This window comes from Chiloscyllium plagiosum, unplaced genomic scaffold (genome assembly GCF_037043375.1).
Source record: "Chiloscyllium plagiosum isolate Xiang-an unplaced genomic scaffold, Cpla_swu_hap1 HiC_scaffold_25, whole genome shotgun sequence".
In the NCBI taxonomy this organism is placed as follows: Eukaryota; Metazoa; Chordata; class Chondrichthyes; order Orectolobiformes; family Hemiscylliidae; genus Chiloscyllium; species Chiloscyllium plagiosum.
The window spans coordinates 53,893,342-53,916,095 of record NW_028270163.1 but is presented as its reverse complement, the minus strand read 5'-3'; the positions used below and the strand labels follow the sequence as shown (position 1 = coordinate 53,916,095).

The 22,754-nt window shown below is 41.2% G+C and overlaps 2 protein-coding genes across 4 annotated transcripts in view; one reads left to right on the top strand and one right to left on the bottom strand.

The window, feature by feature from the left end:
• The window catches only part of cep112 (centrosomal protein 112), a 557,597-nt gene extending 543,395 nt beyond the window's left edge, over nt 1-14,202 (bottom strand). The window contains exon 1 of the mRNA XM_088000744.1: nt 14,015-14,202. The gene's annotated coding sequence lies outside the window, so the exon portion shown is untranslated. The remainder of the gene's footprint in view (nt 1-14,014) is intronic.
• Nucleotides 14,203-14,304: 102 nt separating this feature from the next.
• On the top strand, nt 14,305-22,710 carry LOC122562284 (uncharacterized). Of its 3 annotated transcripts, none has more exons than XR_015761439.1 (3): nt 14,305-14,401; nt 16,185-16,381; nt 20,163-22,710. XR_015761439.1 is itself a non-coding variant. In XM_088000741.1 (3 exons), the coding sequence occupies exons 1-3, from the start codon at nt 14,484-14,486 to the stop codon at nt 20,237-20,239; spliced, it is 348 nt and encodes a 115-aa protein (XP_087856867.1). In that variant the 5' UTR covers nt 14,419-14,483; the 3' UTR covers nt 20,240-22,710. The 3 variants fall into 3 exon arrangements, 1 of the variants encoding a protein (XP_087856867.1); XM_088000741.1 differs by lacking the exon at nt 14,305-14,401 and adding an exon at nt 14,419-14,557; XR_015761440.1 differs by lacking the exon at nt 14,305-14,401 and adding an exon at nt 14,442-14,612.
• Nucleotides 22,711-22,754: the final 44 nt, after the last annotated feature.

The window sequence follows — 22,754 nt, the reverse complement described above, 5'->3', positions numbered from 1 at the left end:
ATTATGGATCCGGAAATAGATAGGATTCCCAAGAGTACTGCAGGAGTATTCCCAGATCTAGACAATTGATGGATCTGAACAAAGAATTAGAATTAGTAGATGTATGGAGATGTCTTCATCCACAGGGCAGAGATTTTTCTTTCGACTCCAATCCACATAAATGTCATACCAGAATTGATATGTTTTTTGCCCCCTCGATTTTTTTAAATTCCATATCATCCTGTAAAATAGGTAGTATAGCAATTTCCGACCACGCTGCTGCATATATGGAAACTAAGGCGAGGAACAATGGGACATCCCCTCGGCATTGGCGTATGGATCCCTCCCTAATAAAAGATAGTAAATTTGTAAAGTACTTCTCTCAAGAATTTAAAACTTTTTTAGAAATTAATTCATGTATAGCTAGCAACCCATCAATGATGTGGGAGACCATCAAAGCTTACACGTGAAATTTGATCATCTCCTACTCAGCGACCCAGAAGAAATTGAAAGGAGAACAACAGCGTCTGCTTGAAGCTCGCTTAAAAGCAGCTGAAACAGCATACACTGATAGATCTTCTAGTATTAAATTGCAAAGGATTACGGCTCTTAGGACAGCTCTAAACACTACACTTACTCAAACGGCTAAGAGGGAAATATTATTTGCAAAACAAAGGTTATATGAATATGGCGACAAACTGGGTAGATACTTAGCATTTCTTGCAAAGAAAAAAAAGGCCCCTCAGACTATTACGTCTATCAAGGAAAGTACGGGTATTTTGACTTATGATCATAAAAAGATTAATGTGATCTTTAGAGAATTTTATTCTGAGTTATGTAAATCGCAGGATTGTGAAGATAGGACGAGGAGGATGCAGTCATTTTTTTAAAATTTGACCTTTCCAGGCCTAACTCCAGAACAGGTATCGGTCCTAAATGCTCCTCTAACAGTCCAAGAAACACGTGATGCAATTAGGCAAATTCAGAGTGGTGAGGCACTGGGCCCAGATGGTTTTCAAGCTGAATTCTCTCAAGAATTTACAGAAATATTGGCTGGTCCATTTATGGACATGTATAACTATGCATATAGTCAGGGCTGTCACCCGCCTTCGCTGAAAGAGGCAAATATCTCTCTTATCCTTAAAAAAAGGAAAGGATCCAGAAGATTGTACATCATATAGACCAATATTCTTGCTAAATGTAGATTTTAAAATCCGTTCAAAAATGTTAGCACTGAGACTAGAAAGGGTACTGCCACATATTATAAAGGAGGATCAGACGGGGTTTATTAAGGGCCGTAGATCATCCAATAATATTAGAAGGGTTTTGAATATGATTCAAGCCTGTCATCAGGGAAAGATACCAGGAGTAGTAGTTTCATTAGATGCGGAAAAGGCATTTGATAGGGTTGAATGGTCATATTTGTTTTACACATTGGAAAGGTTTGGCGTTGGACAGGTGTTTACCAAATGGGTCTCAACACTGTATAATGATCCCAAAGCAGTTGTGGTTACCAGTGGATTAGGTTCGGATAGCTTCAGTGTGGGTAGGGGCTGCCGTCAGGGATGTCCCCTCTTGCCATTGTTATTTACGCTAAGAATTGAACCACTAGCAGAAGCTACACGAGCTGATCCTAATATAACGACCCCGAGGATTGGTACAGGTAAACATAAAATTACCCTTTATGCAGATGATGTTCTTCTATTCCTCAGTAATCCTCTGATGTCCGTACCTCGCCTAATCCAAGTTATTAATACATTTAGCACATTCTCAGGCTATAAAATTAATTTTTCAAAATCGGAGGCTATGCCAATGGGTGGCCTTGCTATGACACCCCACTTAGTGGACGGATCCCTTTTTCCCTTTCGCTGGTCCCTGGAGGGCTTCTTATATTTAGGCATTTTTATTACTCCAGTATTTGGTCAGTTGTATAATGCTAATTTTGTGCATTTACTGGAAAGGATAAGGCAGGACCTCCAGCGATGGGGAGACCTTCCAATTTCCTGGTTGGGTAGAATAGCATTAATCAAAATGAATATCCTGCCCCGTCTCCTATATCCTATGAGAATGCTTCCGGTGATGCTGCCGAGGACGGCTCTACGTAAATTATATGGCTGGTTGGGTTCCTTTATCTGGAATCATAGACGGCCCCTCATTAAGCTGAAGAAGCTACAGCTTCCACAGGGGAGGATTGGACTTCCCAGACTTTACAAAATATCAGTTAAGTTCCCTATTAAGTTACATAGCTGATTGTGGATCAGACAAGACCCAATCAATCTGGTTGGACATCGAGGCTTCTCAAGTAAAATACCCACTTATTAACCTTTTATTTTCAGACAAGAGGAAAATCATTACAGATCACTGTAAAAACCCTATAATACTAAACACAATTAAGGCTTGGAATATAATGCGGCAAAATGAGGGCAACTCACATAAAACATCCCCCTATGCACCAATAGTGGGAGCATGGGGATTCCAACCGGGGTTTACAGATGCCACTTTTAAAATCTGGAGATCCAGGGGTATCTCATGTTTAGGGGACCTATTTAAGGATGGGGTCCTGATGTCTTTTGAACAGCTGCGTCAGAAATTTGGATTACCCAATGGAGACCTCTTTCGATATTTCCAAATTCAAGATTATATACAGAAGAAGACTACGTTATTAGATAGTCTTTATAAATCAGATAGAGAATGTAGTGTCCTACGACCAGTGGGGGTATCTTCCATCAGTACTATTTATCATTTACTACATGATGAAGTATCGGGAGATATTGATAATCTGCTTAAAACATGGGATCAGGATTTGGGACTAGAAATCTCGATAGAAACATGGAATGATATTTGGGAAAATGCTAGAAGAATTACTATCTGTAACAGAACCCAGGCTATCCAGCTGACGATACTTCATAGGGCCCATATAGCACCGGTTCGACTGGCAAAATTTAAGGCAGGAGCATCTCCAATGTGTCCCAAATGCAAAATAGAGGTGGGCACTCTTGTACATTGCCTATGGACCTGTCATAAGATCCATAGATATTGGACTAAAGTAGCAAGTACCCTGACAGAAATTTTAGGAACGGAAATTAAAGTGGACCCTGTATGTCTCCTTTTGGGCTTTTCGAACTTTCTCTCCCTGGACATGTACAGGAAGAGACTATTTTCTATTCTTTCTTTCTGTGCAAGGAAAAAATATTTTGGTGAACTGGGTGGCTGAGGGCCCCCCTGGACTTTCAAATTGGCACAGATCAATTATGGAATGTATTCCCCTTGACTTCCTTACAAATATGGTGCACCGAAAGACCGAATTATTTTATAAAATATGGCAGCCCTTCTTGAATTACATAAATACAGATATTTCGGCTATCCTAACAAGGGCTTTTATTTAATTGAGATTACAAACCTGGCTGGTCAGGGGCCCCTTAGGAGAGGAATCCCGCACGAATACCGGTTTTATTACATCTGATGTTAACACATTCCGAGCATGTAAGAGACTTAAATATACACTCTGGTTAGTTGTAGGTTAGATTAGTAGATAGTTGAGTTTTGCTTTTTTTTCCTTTTTTGGTATTTTTTTTCTTTTGTTAAATTTTGGCTATTGATATACAATTAAATCAAATATACAATGTTTATATTTGAGAGTTTTGTTTATTTTTGTAAACTTGTAAAAATGTTAAATTTCTAATAAAAATATCTATTAAAAAAAAAAGACCTGTGAAGCAGAATCCCTGAGAAGAGGAAAAGACGACATAGGAAAACCTGCAGAAGACACTCAGCAAAACTGCCTGGTTTTGAAACATGACCATATTTTAATGTAAATCGTAATTAGGATTTTTAGCGGGCCAGTACTGTAGAAGGGAAGGTAAAAGAGATTTAGAGAAAGGAGTTGTAAATAGTTGTTAGTTAATTATTCTCTGTTAGACAAAAAAAGTTAATTTTTACTTTAAATAGTGACTGTTGGGATAGTTCTTTGCCTCTCATATTTTAAGATTACAGCACGGGTGAATCTTTTCTGTGTTGCTGGTTTAAATTAGCAAAGGGATTTACTGTGTCGTAACAATTTGGGGGCTCATCATTGGGATTTGAACAATTTGGGTCAATTCGTGAATTGAGCAGGTTTAGACGATTTGAATAGAATTGGGGTACAAAAATGCCCAGTAGATTTAAAGACTTGCAGGTTAGTGTCCGAGATCTTTAAATAAAACGTAGGTAAGGGAATTTTTTTTTAATTTTGGTGACTTGTGCTTCGTTAAATTAAAAGTGAGAGAAATGGATTTTCATATTGCTAAAGAAGTTCTGAGATTTGAAGATAATTCTCAAATTTGCCAAGACAGTTTAGAAGGAAAGAAAAAGATCATACTTTTAGAATGAGCAAAGAAGTTTGATTTGGGTTTAACCAAGGACAAAGTAAAGCAGAAATTTTAAGGGACTTACTTAATCACAGGTGCAGTAGAGGTAGAAAACCTTAAATTATAATTCAGGAAAATGGAGTTAGAAGATAAACAAAGAGAGGGAAGAAAGAGAAAGAGAGAGAAAGAAGGTTCTTTTAGCTGAGTAGGGACAGAAGAAAGGGAGAGAGAAAGAGAGAGAGAATTTGAACTTGTGAAGCTGTGACTTAGTCAGTAAAGTCAAGTTAACAGGATGGACATTAAAACAGAAGGTAATGATATATACAAATATGTTAAAACTCTGCCACATTTTGATGAGAAAGATGTTGAAGCCTTCTTTATTTTCTTTGAAAAATTGGCTAGGCACATGGAGTGGTCTTGATGACTTGTGGGTAATGGTAGTTCAGACTAAAGTAGTAGGCAGAGCTTGTGAGCTATTTGCCGCGCTGTCAGATGAGATGTCAAGAGATTACGAAGAGCTCAAATAGGCTATTTCAAGTGGTTATGAAGTGGTACCAGAAGCATATAGACAGCTGTTCAGAAACATAAAGAAGGAAGCAGGTCAGACTTATGTTGAGTTTGAAAGAATTAAACATCGTCATTTTGATAGATGGGTGTGTGCTTTAAAGATAGATAGAGCCTTTGAGGCTCTAAGAGAGATTATTCTGCTGGAAGAGTCTAAAAACTCACTTCCAGAGATGGTAAGAATTCACGTGGAGGAACAGAAGGTTCAGGAAGTGAGAAGGGCAGCAGAATTTGCAGACGAATACATGTTGGTGCATAAGACAAGTTTCTGGCCAGAATTTTGTCCAGTGAGAGATAGAAGCTAGGAGAAAGGGAGATTCTACTCAATGAAACCAAGAGTAGAGAACATTGTAAGAATTTAACAAAAGGTTAAAAAAAGTCCAAGAGGGTGGAAAGGAGGTGAAAGGCCTCAGGTGCTTCCACTGCGGTAAAGTAGGATAGGTAAAATCACAATGCTGGTCGTTAAAGAAAGGCGCTGTGGGAAAAGATGTGGTAAAAGAAGCTAAAGAACGTAGTAAAGGAGACCCTAAGAAGAGCCAAGAAGCTGCAGGAGAGTGCACAGCCTAGGCAGGACTGGGTATGGAGTTAGTACCTGACCTCTACAAAGAATTCATCTCTGTAGGTAAAGTTTACTCAGAAAGAACAGGGGGAGAAGAACAAGTAGTTATAATTTTGAGAGATACAGGATCTAACCAGTCGCTGATAGTAAGGGATGAGCGAATGCGCACTCTTTCTGATCTGTTACCCGAGAGTGTGGCAATTTGTGGGAGAGATGGACAGAAATTTAGTATTCCTCTATATAAGATCAGGTTGGAGTGCCAAATCAAGACTGGGGAAGTAACAGTGGGAATGATTGACAGAATGTCAGTTCCAGGAATCCAGTTGGTTCTTGGGAATAATTTGGCAGGATCCAAGGTTGGACTGACACCCTTTGTTATGGAGAAGTGCAAGGAAGAAACTGAGAGCAACCAAGAAATTAAGGAGTTCAAACAGAAATATCCTGGTATTTTCCCAAACTGGGTGGTAACCAGATGCCACTATCATAAGTCACAGCATGAAGCAAAACCTAAAACAGAAAGATGAAGGAGTTGAGGTTCAGTTAGTGGACACCCTGTTTGATGTAATGGTGCAGGAAAAACCTGAACAGGCAGATGGTCAGACAGGAGTGTTTAGTCCTCAAAACAATAAAAGATATATATATGGATGCGTACTCCGAAAAGGAGGCGAAGAATATTCCCGAGGGTTATTATCTGAAAGATAGAATCCCGAGATGAAAACGTTGACCATGACAGGTTAGTGCGAAGGAGAAATGGGCCGAAGTGCACCAGACTGTGTTGCCGGTAGCATACAGACAGATGATGTTATGGGGAGCATATGAACTACCTGGAGGTCACTGCGGGGTACAAAAAACTCAGGCTAAGGTATAAAAACATTTTCAAGTCATGCCATTTGGATTGAAGAACACACCTGCCACATTCATGAACAGAGTTGTGGCAGGGTTAACGTACTGTGCAGTCTATTTGGAAGATGTAGTTATCTTTAGTAAGTCCTGGAAGCTGACTTGGTACAGTTGGCAGAGCTCTGAACGACTACGAGAAGCAAAACCGATAATAAACTTAAACAATACTGAATTCGTGAAAGCAGAGGTGATGTTCTTGGGACAAAATAATGATCATGGAAGGTTTACCTACCAAGGCCATCAAAGAATTTCCACGACCAACCTCGAAGAAAGAGGTGCTTCGATTCTTAGGATTCAGTGGATTCTATCAGAAGTTTGTTTCAAACGTCAGCAGTATAGCGGCAACGTTAACCGATTTGCTGATGAAGAACACAAAGTTTGGTGGACAGAACAATGCTCGGAGGCATTCAACCATTTGAAAACAATACTAACCACCGCACAAGTTTTAGCTACACCAAACTTTTCAAAACTGTCAACGATGCTAGTGAAATAGGAGTTGGAGGTGTACTGCTTCAGGAAGATGAGGATGGGCTTGAACTACCAGTTGGTTACTTTTCGAAGAAACTCAACATCCATCAGAGGAAATACTCCACGCTCAAAAAAGAACTATTGAGTTTGGTACTAGCCTTACAACATTTTAATGTGTATGTCACAAACAATGTATCGGAGACAGTTGTGTACACGGATCACAATCCTCGTACATTCTTATAATGCTTTAAAGACAAGAATTTGAAACTATTTCTTTGGAGTCTTATGTTACAGATTTTTCATTTTTAAAATCATATATGTCGCAGGTCATATAAATGTAATCGCAGATGTGTTATCATGGATTTAACTGATAACTTTTGGATGAGATTTGTATTTATCTAATGTTATATGTTGTGGGCGGCACGGTAACACAGTGGTTAGCACTGCTGCCTCACAGTGCCAGAGACCCCGGGTTCAATTCCCGCCTCAGGCGACTGACTCTATGGAGTTTGCACATTCTCCCTGTGTCTGCGTGGGTTTTCTCTGGGTGGTCCAGTTTCCTCCCACAGTCCAAAAAATGTACAGGTTAGGTGAATTGGCCGTGCTAAATTGCCCGTAGCATGAGGTGAAGAGGTAAATGTAGAGGAATGGGTCTGGATGGAATGCACTTCGGCGGGTCAGTGTGGACTTGTTGGGCCGAGGGGCCTGTTTCCACACTGTAAGTAATATAATCTAATATACATGGAAAGAAGTTAAGGTGAATTTGGGTGAAAGGGAATGTGTTCAAAGAATACAAAAAAAAATGAAGCCATCTTTTCATTATGATGGTTCATTTTTCTTAAGGGGAAGGGTGTTATGAAGTTGTGGGTGTAGAGTACCTCTAAGGGAGCTGAAATTTCTTGCTAGCACAAAAAGTCTGGAACAAGATAACAATAAAACATTTGCTTGAAACAGCTAATAGCTGTGTGGTCTCGATTAAAAAAAACAAATATCAATTCGGCCGATCAGTTTAAATTATGCCCCAAGATACCAAACTCCAATCATGTTTGAATTTAGTATTTTGACAATATTAAAACCAATGAAACGATCCAATGTTTTGGGATATAAATATCAAACATTTTGAACAGTTACCCTCTACTTTTTATCATTGACATAAATGATTTAGATGCGAGCATAAGAGGTACAGTTAGTAAGTTTACAGATGACACCAAAATTGGAGGTGTAGTGGACAGTGAAGAAGGTTACCTCAGATTACATCAGGATCTGGACCAGATGGGCCAATGGGCTGAGAAGTGGCAGATGGAGCTTAATTCAGATAAAGGCAAGGTGCTGCATTTTGGGAAAGCAAATCTTAGCAGGACTTATACACTTAATGGTAAGGTCCTTGGGAGTGTTGCTGAACAAAGGGACTTTGGAGTGCAGGTTCATAGCTCCTTGAAAGTGGAGTCGCAGGTAGATAGGATAGTGAAGAAAGCATTTGGTATGCTTTCCTTTATTGGTCAGAGTATTGAGTACAGGAGTTGGGAGGTCATGTTGCGGTTGTACAGGACATTGGTTAAGCCACTGTTGGAATATTGCGTGCAATTCTGGTTTCCTTCCTATCGGAAAGATGTTGTGGAACTTGAAGGGGTTCAGAAAAGATTTACAAGGATGTTGCCAGGGTTGGAGGATTTGAGCTACAGGGAGAGGCTGGGGCTGTTTTCCCTGGAGCGCAGAAGCTGAGGGGTGACCTTATAGAGGTTTATAAAATCATGAGGGGCATGGATAGGATAAATAGACAAAGTTTTTTCCCTGGGGTGAGGGAATCCAGAACTAGAGGACATAGGTTTAAGGTGAGAGGGGAAAGATATAAAAGAGACCTAAGGGACAACTTTTTCATGCAGAGGGTGGTACGTGTATGGAATGAGCTGCCAGAGGAAGTGGTGGAGGCTGGTACAATTGCAACATTTAAGAGGCATTTGGATCTGTATATGAATAGGAAGGGTTTGGAGGGATATGGGCCAGGTGCTGGCAGGTGGGACTAGATTGGGTTGGGATATCTGGTCGGCATGGACGGGTCAGACCGAAGGCTCTGTTTCCATGCTGTACATCTCTATGACTCGAGAAGTTCACCTCTCATCCGACAACACTCCAAAAAGTCATTATTTAAAGTAAAAATTAACTTTTTTTTGTCTAAGCTTAAAAATGTGTTGCTGGAAAAGCGCAGCAGGTCAGGCAGCATCAAAGGAGTAGGAGAATCGATGTTTTGGGCATAAGCCCTTCTTCAGGAATGAGGAGGATGTGCCAAGCAGGCTAAGATAAAAGGTAGGGAGGAGGGACTTGGGGGAGGGGAATTGGGAATACGATAGGTGGAAGGAGGTTAAGGTGAGGGTGATAGGCCAGAGAGGGGGGTGGGGGGCAGAGAGGTCGGGAAGAAGATTGCAGGTCAAGAAGGCGGTGCTGAGTCTGAGGGTTGGGACTGAGAAAAGGTGGGGGGGGGGGGGGGGGGGGGGGAGGATAGTCATTTCCGCCACCTCCAAACAGACCCCACCACCAAGGATATTATTCCCTCCCCACCCCTATCAGCGATCCGGAAAGAGCACTATCTCCGCGACTCCCTCGTCAGATCCACACCCTCCACCAACCCAACCTCCACTCCCAGCACCTTCCCCTGCAACCGCAAAAAATGCAAAACTTACGTCCACACCTCCCCCCTCACTTCCCTCCAAGGCCCAAGGGATCCTTCCATATCCGTCACAAATTCACCTGCACCTCCACACACATCATTTACTGCATCCGCTTTACCCAATGTGGCCTCCTATATATTGGGGAGACAGGCCACCTACTTGCGGAACGTTTCAGAGAACACCTCTGGGACACACGCACCAACCAACCCAACCACCCCATGGCTCAACACTTTAACTCCCACTCCGCCAAGGACATGAAGGTCCTTGGCCTCCTCCATCGCCAGACCATGGCAACACGACACCTGGAGGAAGAGCGCCTCATCTTCCACCTAGGAACCCTCCAACCACAAGGGATGAATGCAGATTTCTCCATCTTTCTCATTTCCCCTCCCCCCACCTTTTCTCAGTCCCAACCCTCAGACTCAGCACCGCCTTTTTGACTTGCAATCTTCTTCCCGACATATTTTAGTATAGTCTGCATTTGTCTCCCACAAATATTTGAGATTTAAATCTGAACTGAAACTGTCTCGTCAATGGCTGGAGCATACAGAGATTTTTTGTTGTTTTCTTGCTATTCCAGATTTTGAGATATTTTTCCTGACAGCTTTCACATTAGCCAAGTATTAATTTGTTGAAGGAAAATAATTTTTGAATAACCTGAATGAGGACCCCCAGGGTTTGATTTTAGGACATATTTAGGCATTATGGAGCAAAAACATGTAAATGAAGTTGTGGTACAAATATCTATGATCTAATAGAATGGCAGAAACAAGCCAATGCAGGATAAAATCAGGAACTTGTGTAAATATTTAGGTAATAACAAACACAATCAAGAATATTTTTGTGAAACCCCAATGAGCTCAGTAATGAAGTTTGTGGAGACACCTCAAACACTGCAATATGACCACTCATCCTCTCAAACCATCAACAGTCTACAATTCAAATTAGCCCAGCATTGCCCCAAATCAAATGTTTAAGAAAACAGCAGCTAGAGTCAAGACAGTTAACAGTTGTTGTAGTTATAGTCCTCGTGTTTGTCCTTTCAGGTGAAGATGACAACAGGATTGGTAAGATTCCGGTGTGCTAAGGTCAATCTGTTCCTAGAAGACGCTGATGCAAATAGGACAGAACACTGCAGTCAATTGAGTTTTGGACAAGTTGCATGAGTTCAAGAACTTTTCTCCTTTTGTTTATACTCTGCTTCTGGCAAGCATTTGCATTTGAGGGAGTCTGCAGCATTTTCAGGAGCTGTAATCCTGAGCAAGCTTCTCCCAGGACTTGGGGCAAATATCAAAGGTCCCAAGAAAAACCTGGTGCTTCCAATGACCGCAATGAAAGCACACCCCAGACTCAATCTCTCCATAAAAGATTTGCTTTTCTAAATGAGTGCCTGGCGTTCTGCTGACATAGTCACAACTATGTTGGGTTGGTTATCTTAAAATGGTTATTCCATCTATTTGAATGGAGTCAATTATCACCCAATATATAGGAGTGCAAAGAAATTCATTACTTATCCATCAAATAGCTCTGAAAATTGTAATATCCAGAACACAGAATTCTAAAGGGTTATTACTGTTCCAAAAGTTGCAAGTGTCACAGAACAGCAGTTGAAGAGTAACAGTCGTTTTGATGCAGTGAGAGAGGGAGAGTGAAAGAAAGATCAATGCAGAGTTCTGCTGAGAGGCCACTAGATTTGTCCAATGTCAGGATGAAGTCCCAGGAGCAGGTGAATAGCTCTGTGCAGTTAGGACTCAGGGGAAGTCTTAGGAGACAATAGATGCTGTTAAGTGTCAGAGTTAGGGCTCAGGCAAGCCTAGGAAGCGGTAAAGGATTTGTAAGAAGCAATTAATACTTTTATTAATATCAATTACATTAAGGGTCAACCTATAACAAATGGACAACAGCAGTTTAAGAAGGCATCCTACCACCACATTCTTAAGGTCAAGTGGGACTGGCCCAGCCAATAATATCTAAATGCCATGAATGAACAGAAAGAAAATCTTAAAAGTGGAGATCAAAAAGCCTACAAGTAGAATTTACTTGCTGAAGCTGAGCAAGATTAAGAGGTCAGGAAAAACACAGGGGCAGTACTGTATTAGTGAAGTACCTATGAGCAAGTCTAAGGGCAATTTCCAGAATTCATGAGACCATGAGGCAGTCTACGGTTGCCTTTTTATTTGATGGAGCTCCAAAGTTCAGTCTTCAAAAGTGTGTTGTAATCCCTTGAAAAGTTTTAATGAGATTCAATGGCCCAGTATCACTAACATGGAGGTGGGTGGCTGTTGTCTACAAGTTTGTGGGATCTGTTTTGACCTCTATGCTATTGTATGTACCATGAGTGATGTTCAACTAAAGCTAGTCATTAACTCATATTTACCTATGGTTAATTCTACTTGCTAGAATATAAGATGCACACACATTATAGAATGCACTAGGATGAGTTCTAACTCTGCAAAGATTTTGGTTTTTAGGTTCAAAGTTGCGGAATCTTGTGGTTTGGGTCTCTCAGTAAGGACTTAAACACTACCTCACTTTGTCTATGATTCAGAGATGCCGGTGTTGGACTGGGGTGTACAAAGTTAAAAATCACAACACCAAGTTATAGTCCAACAGGTTTAATTGGAAGCATACTAGCTTTCGGAGCGACGCTCCTTCATTAGGTGATTGTGGAGGGCTCGATCGTAACACAGAATTTATAGCAAAAATTTGTAGTGTGATGTAACAGAAATTATACTTTAAAAATTGATTGTCTGTTAAGCCTTTCATCTGTTAGAATACAGTGATAGTTTCACTTCTTTCATGTGTAAATCACAAAACCTTTTTTTTTAAAAAAGTTGCATTCTTGGGTTAGCTGTGAACAATGGTGATAGCTAGACAATATGTTGAAGGTGTTAGCCCCCTGTGTTCTCTGTCTATAACCTGATGTTTAGATTGATTCCAATCTAAAAAGTGAGATAAGAGTTTTACATAAATTCATGCAGTTTTTGAGCTCAGACTTCTACATGAATGTATGTGGCTTTTGAGCAAAGTGCAATGTAACTCTGAAAGTACCAAAAAAATTCACCACACAAAATATGTGCGCATGTGGGTCTTTGTCTGTGTTTGTGTCGGTGTCTGTGTGTGAGATTGCAGAGTATCATAAGTCTGTGAGGGGGTGCATGTGTGGGAGTGTGTGTCTGTGTCTGTGTGTATGTGAGTGTGTGTGTGTGTAGGAATATCTGTGTTTGTGTGTAGTGCAATGGTGATCACCTGTAATGTGACATGAACCCAAGGTTTCGGTTGAGGCCCTCCCTATGGGTACCGAACTTGGTTTTTGAGCAAAGTGCAATATTACTCTGCAAGTACCAAAAAGATTCACCACACAAAATATGTGTGTCTCTGTCTGGAGTGGGGGTTGAGTGTGAGAAAGTGTGTGTAGTGAGTGCAGAGTGTCTTAAGTCTGTGAGGGGGTGCATGTATGGGAGTCTGTGTGTCTATAAGGGTGTGTGTGGGTGTCTGTATGCGTGTCTGTGTGTATGTGAGACAGTGTGTGTAGTGCAATGGTGATCACCTGTAATGTGACATGAACCCAAGGTCCTGGTTGAGGCCCTCCCTATGGGTACCGAACTTAGCTATAGCAGAGGCTGATAGCTAAGTTCGGTACCCATAGGGAGGGCCTCAACCGGAACCTTGGGTTCATGTCACATTACAGGTGATCACCATTGCACTACACACAAACACAGATATTCCTATACACACACTCTCACATACACACGGACACAGACACACAGATGTGCACACAGACACCCACACATGCACCCCCTCACAGACTTAAGACACTCTGCACCCAGCGACACACCCAGCGACACACCCACATGCGCACATATTTTGTGTGGTGAATTTTTTTGGTACTTTCAGAGTTACATTGCACTTTGCTCAAAAGCCACATACATTCATGTAGAAGTCTGAGCTCAAAAACTGCATGAATTTATGTAAAACTCTTCTCACTTTTTAGATTGGAATCAATCTAAACATCAGGTTATAGACAGAGAACACAGGGGGCTAACACCTTCAACATATTGTCTCGCTATCACCATTGTTCACAGCTAACCCAAGAATGCAACTTTTTAAAAAAAAGGTTTTGTGATTTACACATGAAAGAAGTGAAACTATCACTGTATTCGAACAGATGAAAGGCTTAACAGACAATCAATTCTTCAATGTATAATTTCTGTTACATCACACTGCAAATTTTTGCTATAAATTCTGTGTTACGATCGAGCCCTCCACAATCACCTGATGAAGGAGCGTCGCTCCGAAAGCTAGTGTGCTTCCAATTAAACCTGTTGGACTATAACTTGGTGTTGTGATTTTTAACTTTGTCTACTTTGAAAACGTTACTAACCAGGTGATAACATAAATCTGACGGTCTAATAATAACATAATTTGGTCATCACCCACCGGACCTGTAGGTGCCCATCATCAACTGGATACAGAGATCCAGTGTTGGCTCTGAAGGAATAAAACTCTCGCCATTCCAAGAAACCACTGACCTGGAGAGATGGCCTGCACGTTGTCTAAAGGCCAAACAAAAGTGCGCGGTCTGTTTAAAACGCAAGGGGTCATTGACAGTGTGCTGGAGGGAGCAGGAAGCTCAACGATGGGTGACAGGCCACAGGTCCCGCTGAAGAGGACGATGCCCCCAGCCGCTCCCGCTCACGGCGCGAGAACAGCTCTAACGTTCAAAACTGCCACCCGCCTGCCGGATGTCGGTCGCCTTATGACGTACTTCCGCCGTTGGGTGTTCGGCCGTCGCCATGGAGACGGGTGACTCAGGGAGGAGCGGGCCTTCACGTTGGATATCGCCATTAATCAGACTGAAACAGCAGCTCTCGGCCAGGACACACGGGTTCAAGTCCCACTTCACCCAGAGATGTATCGTAAGATATCTGAGTATGTTTATTAGGAAAATATCTAGCCCGGACAGAGGAAAAAAATCTCTGAAAAGGCTCTTGTGGCGCAATGGTAGTGATCCTTTCTCTGAGCCAGGAGAATCGGATTCAGTTGCACGTGTGCAAAAAAAATTATCTGAACAGGTTAATATCTACAGCAGTAGCAATCATCCTATTATCTTGGCTGCTGTTACTCGAGGTGCGTTTTCTTTTCCATTGGGGTCACCTGTGGAAGGTTTACTGGACTAATCCCTGGAATGACTGAATAAAAGCAAATTACTGCGGATGCTGGAATCTGAAACCAAAAGAGAAAATGCTGGAAAATCTCAGCACGTCTGGCAGCATCTGTAAGGAGAGAAAAGAGCTGACGTTTCGACTCAGCTAGACCCGAAACGTCAGCTCTTTTCTCTCCTTACAGATGCTGCCAGACCTGCTGAGATTTTCCAGCATTTTCCCTTTTGGTTCCTGGAATTACTGAGTTGTCTGACGAGGAAAGATTTGGCAGATTACATATTTGCTAATCAACCTGTTTATTACATGTTGATAGAGATGTTATTACATATCTCTAGAGCAAGTAGAAAGTGAACTCAGGTGTCCCAGCCTAGAGGTAGCATACACTAAACTTATGCCACAAAAGCCCCCAAAGATTGAACAGGTTAGACTTGCACCTGCTGGAGTTGAGGTGATTTTAATAATGAGTATTAAGTGGATTTTGTCCAGGTGAACTTGGAAGCAGATTTCCTCTCGGGGCAGAATTTGGAATTAGGGTCAGCAGAGACCTTGACTTTTTAAGGTAGATGTGGATAGATTCTCGAAGATGGAAATGTGTTGCTGGAAAAGCGCAGCAGTCAGGCAGCATCTAGGGAACAGGAGAATCGACGTTTCGGGCATTAACCCTTCTTCAGGAATGGGAGAAAGAGAGCTTCTTCAAGGAAGGCATCCTTGTAAGAGGATAGATTCTCCTCAATGGTTGAAAGTTTACAGAGGTAGGCAGGAAAAAAGACTTGATCAGATCAGAACAATTAGATCAACCATGATCTTATTAAATGCAGGAGCAAACATATCAGGCCAACTGCCCTAACCCTGTTCCTAGCTATTAGGTTTGTATAATCCTAGAGATACTGTGATGATAATCCAACATCTGTGAGAACAGATAAATGTTAGAAATGGGGAAAAGTGTTGTTTTTGCAGATATAGAAAAAGCATACAGAAGAGGGGTACAGCAAGAGAACTATTAACTCTGCAGGTACATAGGGAAGTGTATCTCCACTTTTAGTGTATAATTGTGGTTAATTAGATACTAACTTTGGTGTATAATTATTAAAGCAAATAACTTCTTTTTAAAAGTCATGTTTTCAGCAAAATAGCTGAGATAACCAAAATGCCTGGGCTATACAATGATGAAATGTACAGAGAATGGAATGTACCAGGAAAATTGAAACAAGATGTTAAATCATATCTTGATGTACTATTCGACAAAATAATCTTTGTGTCAGCATTTACAGAGAGGAAGGTTGCCAGCTTGGGGAAGGGTGGAGTAATCAAGGTGGGGCGCAGCTGGGCAGTGGTATAACCTAGTAAGAGAAATTGGGTAATTAGTAGTCTGGAGAGATGACCTCACTCAGCTCAAAGATATAATTGTAAACTAACCTGAGTCTAATTTGCTCATTTGCTTATGCAATTGAAGCCCTTACTTGCAAGTTCGTAATAAATTGTCTTGTTTCCACATTTGTTGGTCTCGTCTAAATTTTATTAAGTTTGTTTCTTACAGATTTGGGTGCTCGTCCTGGGATCCCAAGCTCCAGTCGCTCGGCATTTTTGGAAAAAACAGAGAAGATGCACCTTGCCGATTTCGACGGTCTCTAGTTTCCCTCCTTGCCGCGGCGGCTTGGGTGAGCGAGATCCGGGCTGGGAGACCCTGGAAACAAGACGGGACAAGGTCGGGTAACTCTTGTGCACAAGACCCGGGTAAGAGAAGGTCTTATAAGTATTATCTGGGCGACCGGGGTAGACAGCGGGGTTTTTTTTTTGTTGTCAGTCTTTGCCACAGGACGAGGTGCACTGAAATGCAGCGGGTTTGGTCGGGTAACTCTTATGGACTTAAGACCTGGGTAAAGGTAAATTTTGGGCGACCGGGATTGGCAGCGGTATTTGCTGCCAGGTTTTGCCACAGTACGAGGCGCACTGAGACGTGGTGGTTTCAGTCGGGTAACTCTTATGTACACAAACGATCTAGATTGGCAGCGGTATTCGTTGCCAGTCTTTGCCACGGGACAAGGTGCGCTGAGACGTGGCGGGTTTGGTCGGGTAACTCTTATGGACTTAAGACCCGGGTGAAGGTAATTTTCGGGCAACTGGCATTGGCAGCGGTATTTGCTGTTTCACCGCGGTACGAGGTGCGCTGAGACGTGGTGGTTTCAGTCGGGTAACTCATGTGTACATAAGACCCGGGTACAGGTAATTTTCGGGCGACCTAGATTGTCAACTGTTTTCGCTGTCAGGTATTAACGCGGGATGGGGCACGCTGATACAACCAGGTAACTCTTGTGCACAGACCAAGATATGAAAATTGACCTTTAAGTATTGCCTTGGTGGTCGGTTCCATACTTTTAAAATAAGGTCTTTAATTGGTTGGATTAATCTAATGAGTAAGGTGTCTACCTGATTCGATCACCCAGCCTTAAACCGGTTGTTAAGAGGGGAAATCCCCCACACGAAGGTCAGGACCCTGAAGTGGGTGTGGAAGAAGGTGACACCGGACCTCAGTGAGGTTAATTAAATTACATAAAGAAATGTCCGAGTATTAAAATTGGAAATAAGAATAGTAGGTTTAAGTGTCGAAGGAGACATGTAGGAAAAATGTTAAGAGATTGGAAGTATAATCCTCGGATGCGAGGAAAGGATAAAAAAATGATAAAATGTCAATGGAAAACAGCCTTACAGTCAGGAGGAATCAGATTATGCTTCGTGTCAGAAGGGCTAGTAGCTGAATGGCTACTGAGGGTACACTTCGTAACTAATTTATAGTCAGACATCCAGAAAAATATTCAAAACCTAGAGGAGTCGTTGTAGGAAGCTGAAAGTGTCTGTGAGAGATGGTGTCTGTGTGAGAGAGAGAGAAAGGAAAGAGCTGTACAGCTCGTAGAAAGTTTAACCCTTTGTGATTCAGTCTGAATGCACATTTGTTTGTTGGTGATTGAATGTTCCCTGAAGCTTGAGATCCGGGACTGTTTTGAATCTGATTTCTATTATGGAAATTTTAACATGATTTTTTTTAAGGTTAACGATTTTGCAAGATTATGAAATAAAATGTTAACTCCTGCTCTTTTTACAGGTCATGACTACCTTACTATTAGTTTCTAACTAATCTCTTTTATCCTTACATAAAAGCGATTTGTGGAGGACAGTTGAAGTCTCAGTTCAACGTTAGATTGTAATAAGTCCAAAAAAAAAGAAAATCCAATGCTTAAAATCGGTGACCTTGGATTCGGCCATTATTCATGCATTAAAAGTTTTTTTTAAATGACCTATAGCATTGTAATTGAGTAATGACTGGTCAGGACTACTTAAGAAAACTAATTTTGGATCAAGGGACTAAAACCGGGTAATTATAGTGGATTTCAAAGTTGGGAACTGTATGCATTTTATATACAAGTAAGATTTCTAAATGTATATTTAGGAACAGGCTTTATAGTGAGACAAGCATAAATTGATAAATTATATTTGAGATTACAGGGAACAAGAAATATTGCAATATTTCTTTAAAAAAATCAAAGTCTAAACAAAACATTGGGTGATGAGGAATGGCCATGAGGTTGCCCTAAAGCTGTTCAGTTGGTTAAATCGGCTCAGCAATTGATCTGGCAACGTAACATGAGAAGCAGAAACAGAAGGCAAAAATAATGATAAGCCACGGTTGATGAGGACAATAAAGAAAAGGACAAGGAAAGGAGAAGGAAACCGGAATGGTGGCAGGCAGTATGTTAAAAATAAAGGGAGGAGAAGGGATTGGGGAGGAGATGTTAAGGGGTCTGGTAGACAGGAACAAGGATCAAAGTGGAAATCCCCACAGGCGGGATGTTATTACTGTAGAAAGACAGGTCACTTTAAGAGAGAGTGTCCAGATCCGAAAAAGGAAGTAAAGGCAGTGCTGTTTATGAATCTTGATGAAACATAGGGGTGTCAGGAGTACCTGTCCCCGGGGACCAACCAGGAGCCCTTGATAAATTTAAAGGTGGGACCTTACAAAGAGGACGTAGTTTTCCTAGTCGATACGGGGGCAGCAAGGTCATCTTTAAGTTTTAAGCCCAAGGGAATGGGAACGAAAAAAAATGTTAATTGGATTATGGCAACACTTTTGTGATGAGAGGCACGAAGAATCAGTTTTGCATTCATGACGAGATATTGCCACCAAATTGGGGATTGAATTAACTGCAAAAGGTGCTATGGAATCTGTTGAGGTTCTTAAAAATGAATGTGCTCGAGCAAAACAATTACAGAAACAGAATGAGAAGTCACAAGTGACTGGTAAACAAACAGAACTGCGCGATTATAGCTTTTAAAATGTTTTAATCACTTGTTGTGTTTCCATCCTGAATTATATAATATATATAATTAATATTTATAATAATTCAATTGTGTTAGCCTGAATCAATATTAATTGGCAGGATTCCTTCATACATTCTCAGTGACCTGTCATATTGATTCATGGTTAATGACTGCATCAATTCATTGTTAATTAAAGAATGGAAAGCAACATTACTGGCCAGAGTATGTGCAGGCAATGGTAGCAACAGCCTTATTGGTAGAGGAGAGTCAGAAACTTACTTTTAGGGGAGCCTTAGTAGTCAGCACCCCACATCAGGTACAGTCAGGAGAAGAAAGGGGCATGATTAGAAGAGCTGCTCTGAGGGAATGGAAAAGAGACATCCGGTGGGTGAGGGAGTGATACCAGCCAAAAACAAATTCCCCAATGTGGACCCACGTTGGAAGGGTATGGATGAACACGATAGAGGAAAAATGTGGGACTTTCGAGAAATGGTCATTTTGGGTATTAAAGAGATGGCACCTAGATCTCAGAATTTTGTGAAAGCCTTTGAAGTGAGACAGGCAGTTTCGTTGATGACTTTTGATGAAGAATAGGGGAGTCAGGGGTTCCTTCTTCCTGAGACCCACCGGGAAACCTTGATAAATCTAAAGGTGGGACCTGAAGGAGAGGAAACAGTGTTTTTAGTGGAAACGGGAGCAGCACAATCATCCCTAAGCTTTAGACCTAGCGGTGTTAAATTAACTAACAAAGATCTCAAGGTTTTTGGAGTAAAAGACAAATAATTCTTAAATCAGAATGCAGGACAATGGCTCACAGACTCTAGGATCTTGAAATATGAGACAATCTTAATAGAACAGGATGACCTTGTGTTAGTCACAGACAGTTGCTTGAATCCAGCTGCATTTTTGTGGCGGAGAGAGGGGATGGCAATCCAGAACATGACTGCCTTGATATTACTGAATATCAGACTCAAGTGCGAATGAACTTAAGAGATGTACCATTGCATGCGAGAGCTCAGTTGTTTATCGACGGGTCCTCCCGGATGATTGAGGATAAAAAGCACAATGAATATACTGTAGTAGACGGGATAGAGGGAAGCGTTATCGAGGCTGAAAGACTGCCTAACAGCTGGTCAGAGTTCAATGATAAGTTTTTAAAGAACTATATTGTGGCGCTTGGCTCTTCTTTGTCTATTCTTAGGAATAAAGGCCTGTTGGTACAGACACCGCCACTCGAGTTTGCACTACATCGAATACAACCGGGTGATTGGGTCCTGATCAAGACCTGGAAAGATACCAAACTGCACCCGAGCTAGGAGGGACCATTCCTAACCCTCCTAACTAGTGAAACAGGTATTTGGACCGCTGAGAAAGGGTGGAGTCATCACACTCGCATTTAAGGTCCTGTGAACGCCCCATTGGCGGAGTGGCACGCTCATCCTACAGACAACCCTCTGAAAGTTAAGCTGAGAAAGAAAGAATGAACTGAGACAAAAGACTCTTTTAACATTTGCTGATATATATATATATATATATATATATATACATATTGTTATTGATTGTAAGGGCTGTGTGGACTCGCCTCTCCCTGGCGCCTAAAAGATTAAGACAGATTGGCAGGACGGTAGACAGGGGTTGGAGATGGGCGGGTACTAGTATAGTATTGTAACATTAGTAGTACTAACTATTCAAGGAGACAGGAAAAATCACTTTACTACACTATGCCAAAATTATGCTGAACAAGAGGGACTTACCAACTGTTGGGTCTGTGCAGAGGTCCCACACCATGGCGAACCTGGGATCCCCACCTTGGTAATACTGCTCACCAAAAAGGAAGTGTACGATGTACAACAATTTGACTCAGGCTCAAATGATACAAAATGGAAATCTGACCGGGGTAAATATAACTTTGCGGGATGGTTCCCTAGACGAGCCCCGAAAAACCCCAAGGAATTATCGGTGGCCTTATAATTTCCCCACTGAAATGAGCAATGAATACCACCTGTTTTTGTAATCAGAATGACGCCGCACTCTTCCAATTAGGAAAATCATCTTGTGTCTACACCAGCCAACCCACTGCCACGACCATTCCCCGAATATTGAACGAAACATATTGGATATGCGGCCGGAAGGCCTATCCATTTATTCCCTGGAAAAATACGTTCGAGTGACCAAATGTATAGGAATAAATGCATATTTAGATGTTGATAAATCACTGCCTCAAAGCCAGAAAGACTGGAGTGGCTGCTGTTACCTCGCTTATATAGTCTCTCACCTCTGATTAGAAAAACATGAACACAACCTGAGGAAGGAAGGGGGAATAAGACGTAAGGCCCGAGAGGTCTCTGACCGTCTGTTGTGGACACTATTCCAAACTACAGCGCTGCAAGAGATACATAAACTGGCGGCTGCCCTTGAGAAATTAATTAATAATACCGCAGACGTAATGGGAGAAACTCAGTCCCAAATATCGGCCATAGCCACCGAAATGATTGCCACAAGACTAACAGCCTTACAGAATTGAATGGCTCTAGACTATCTCTTGGCCGAAAAAAAGGGGGAACCTGCGCGCTGATTGGTAAGGAATGCTGCACCTTCAACCCAGACGCCTCTTGCCTAGTGGAAGATAAGGCAGAAATAGTAAAGAAAAAGATAAAGAATATAAAAGAAATTGAGGATAAACTTCAAAAAGATGAGAAATGGGGACTGACCGGTTGGGGAAAATGGTTAGCTAATTTAGGCATTTATGCATTACTGATAATAGTAGGTTTAATAATAGGATTTAATGTGTTAAAGTGGATAATGAGTAAGTTGATAATGTTCTTAGGAGGACAACAATCAATGATGGTCATGACAAAAGTAAGCGTACAAGAAAGAGAGAGTAATAGATTATTCCTAGAGATTGAAAAAAAAGACAGACATAGGAGAGCAGAAATGGCAAGATTGTGAACCTCTACACCTTAGGGTGAAAAGAGGGCAGAAAATAAAAATTGCAAAAACAACAAATGGGAAAAGAAAATAAATGGGGGAGTTGTTAGAAATGGGGAAAAGTGTTGTTTTTGCAGATATAGAGAAGAGAACGAATAACTCTGCAGGTACTTAGGGAAGTGTACCTCCACTTTTAGTGTATAATTGTGGTTAATTAGATACTAACTTTGGTGTATAATTATTAAAGCAAATAATTTCTTTTAAAAAATCATGTTTTCAGCAAACTAGCTGAGATAACCGAAATGCCTGGGCTATACAAGAATGATACAAAATTGATGAAAGGTAGAGAGAATGGAATGTACCAGGAAAATTGAAACAAGATGTTAAATCATATCTTGATGTACTATTCGACAAAATAATCTTTGTGTCAGCATTTACAGAGAGGAAGGTAGCCAGCTTGGGGAAGGGGGAAGTAATAAGGGCGGGGTGCAGCTGGGCAGTGGTATAGCCTAGTAAGAGAGATTGGGTAACTAGGAGTCCAGAGCAATGACCTCACTCAGCTCAAAGATATAATTGTAAACTAACCTGAGTCTAATTTGCTCATTTGCTTATGCAATTGAAGCCCTTACTTGCAAGTTCGTAATAAATTGTCTTGTTTCCAGATTTGTTGGTCTCGTCTAAATTTTATTAAGTTTGTTTCTTACATAAATAATAGAAATCATACACATGCTTAATGATGCTAATTCTCCATTATCAGCAATCTAGAAGTGTAGCACTTGTGTAATTTCCCTGCAAGTTATTCTATGTTTTTCATTCTAGTTGTGGTCTCTTTTATAGAATTTGTCCAGTACTATATCGCCAACAG

What these genes read in the sequence shown, in the direction of transcription:
- LOC122562284 (XM_088000741.1), top strand. Translation starts at nt 14,484, where the DNA reads ATGGTAGTGATCCTTTCTCTGAGCCAGGAGAATCGGATTCAGTTGCAC. An exon ending in AAAAAAAATTATCTGAACAG is followed by an intron (nt 14,558 to 16,184) that starts GTTAATATCTAC and finishes TGTTTCTTACAG; the next exon opens with ATTTGGGTGCTCGTCCTGGG. An exon ending in CTCTTGTGCACAAGACCCGG is followed by an intron (nt 16,382 to 20,162) that starts GTAAGAGAAGGT and finishes GTCTATTCTTAG; the next exon opens with GAATAAAGGCCTGTTGGTAC.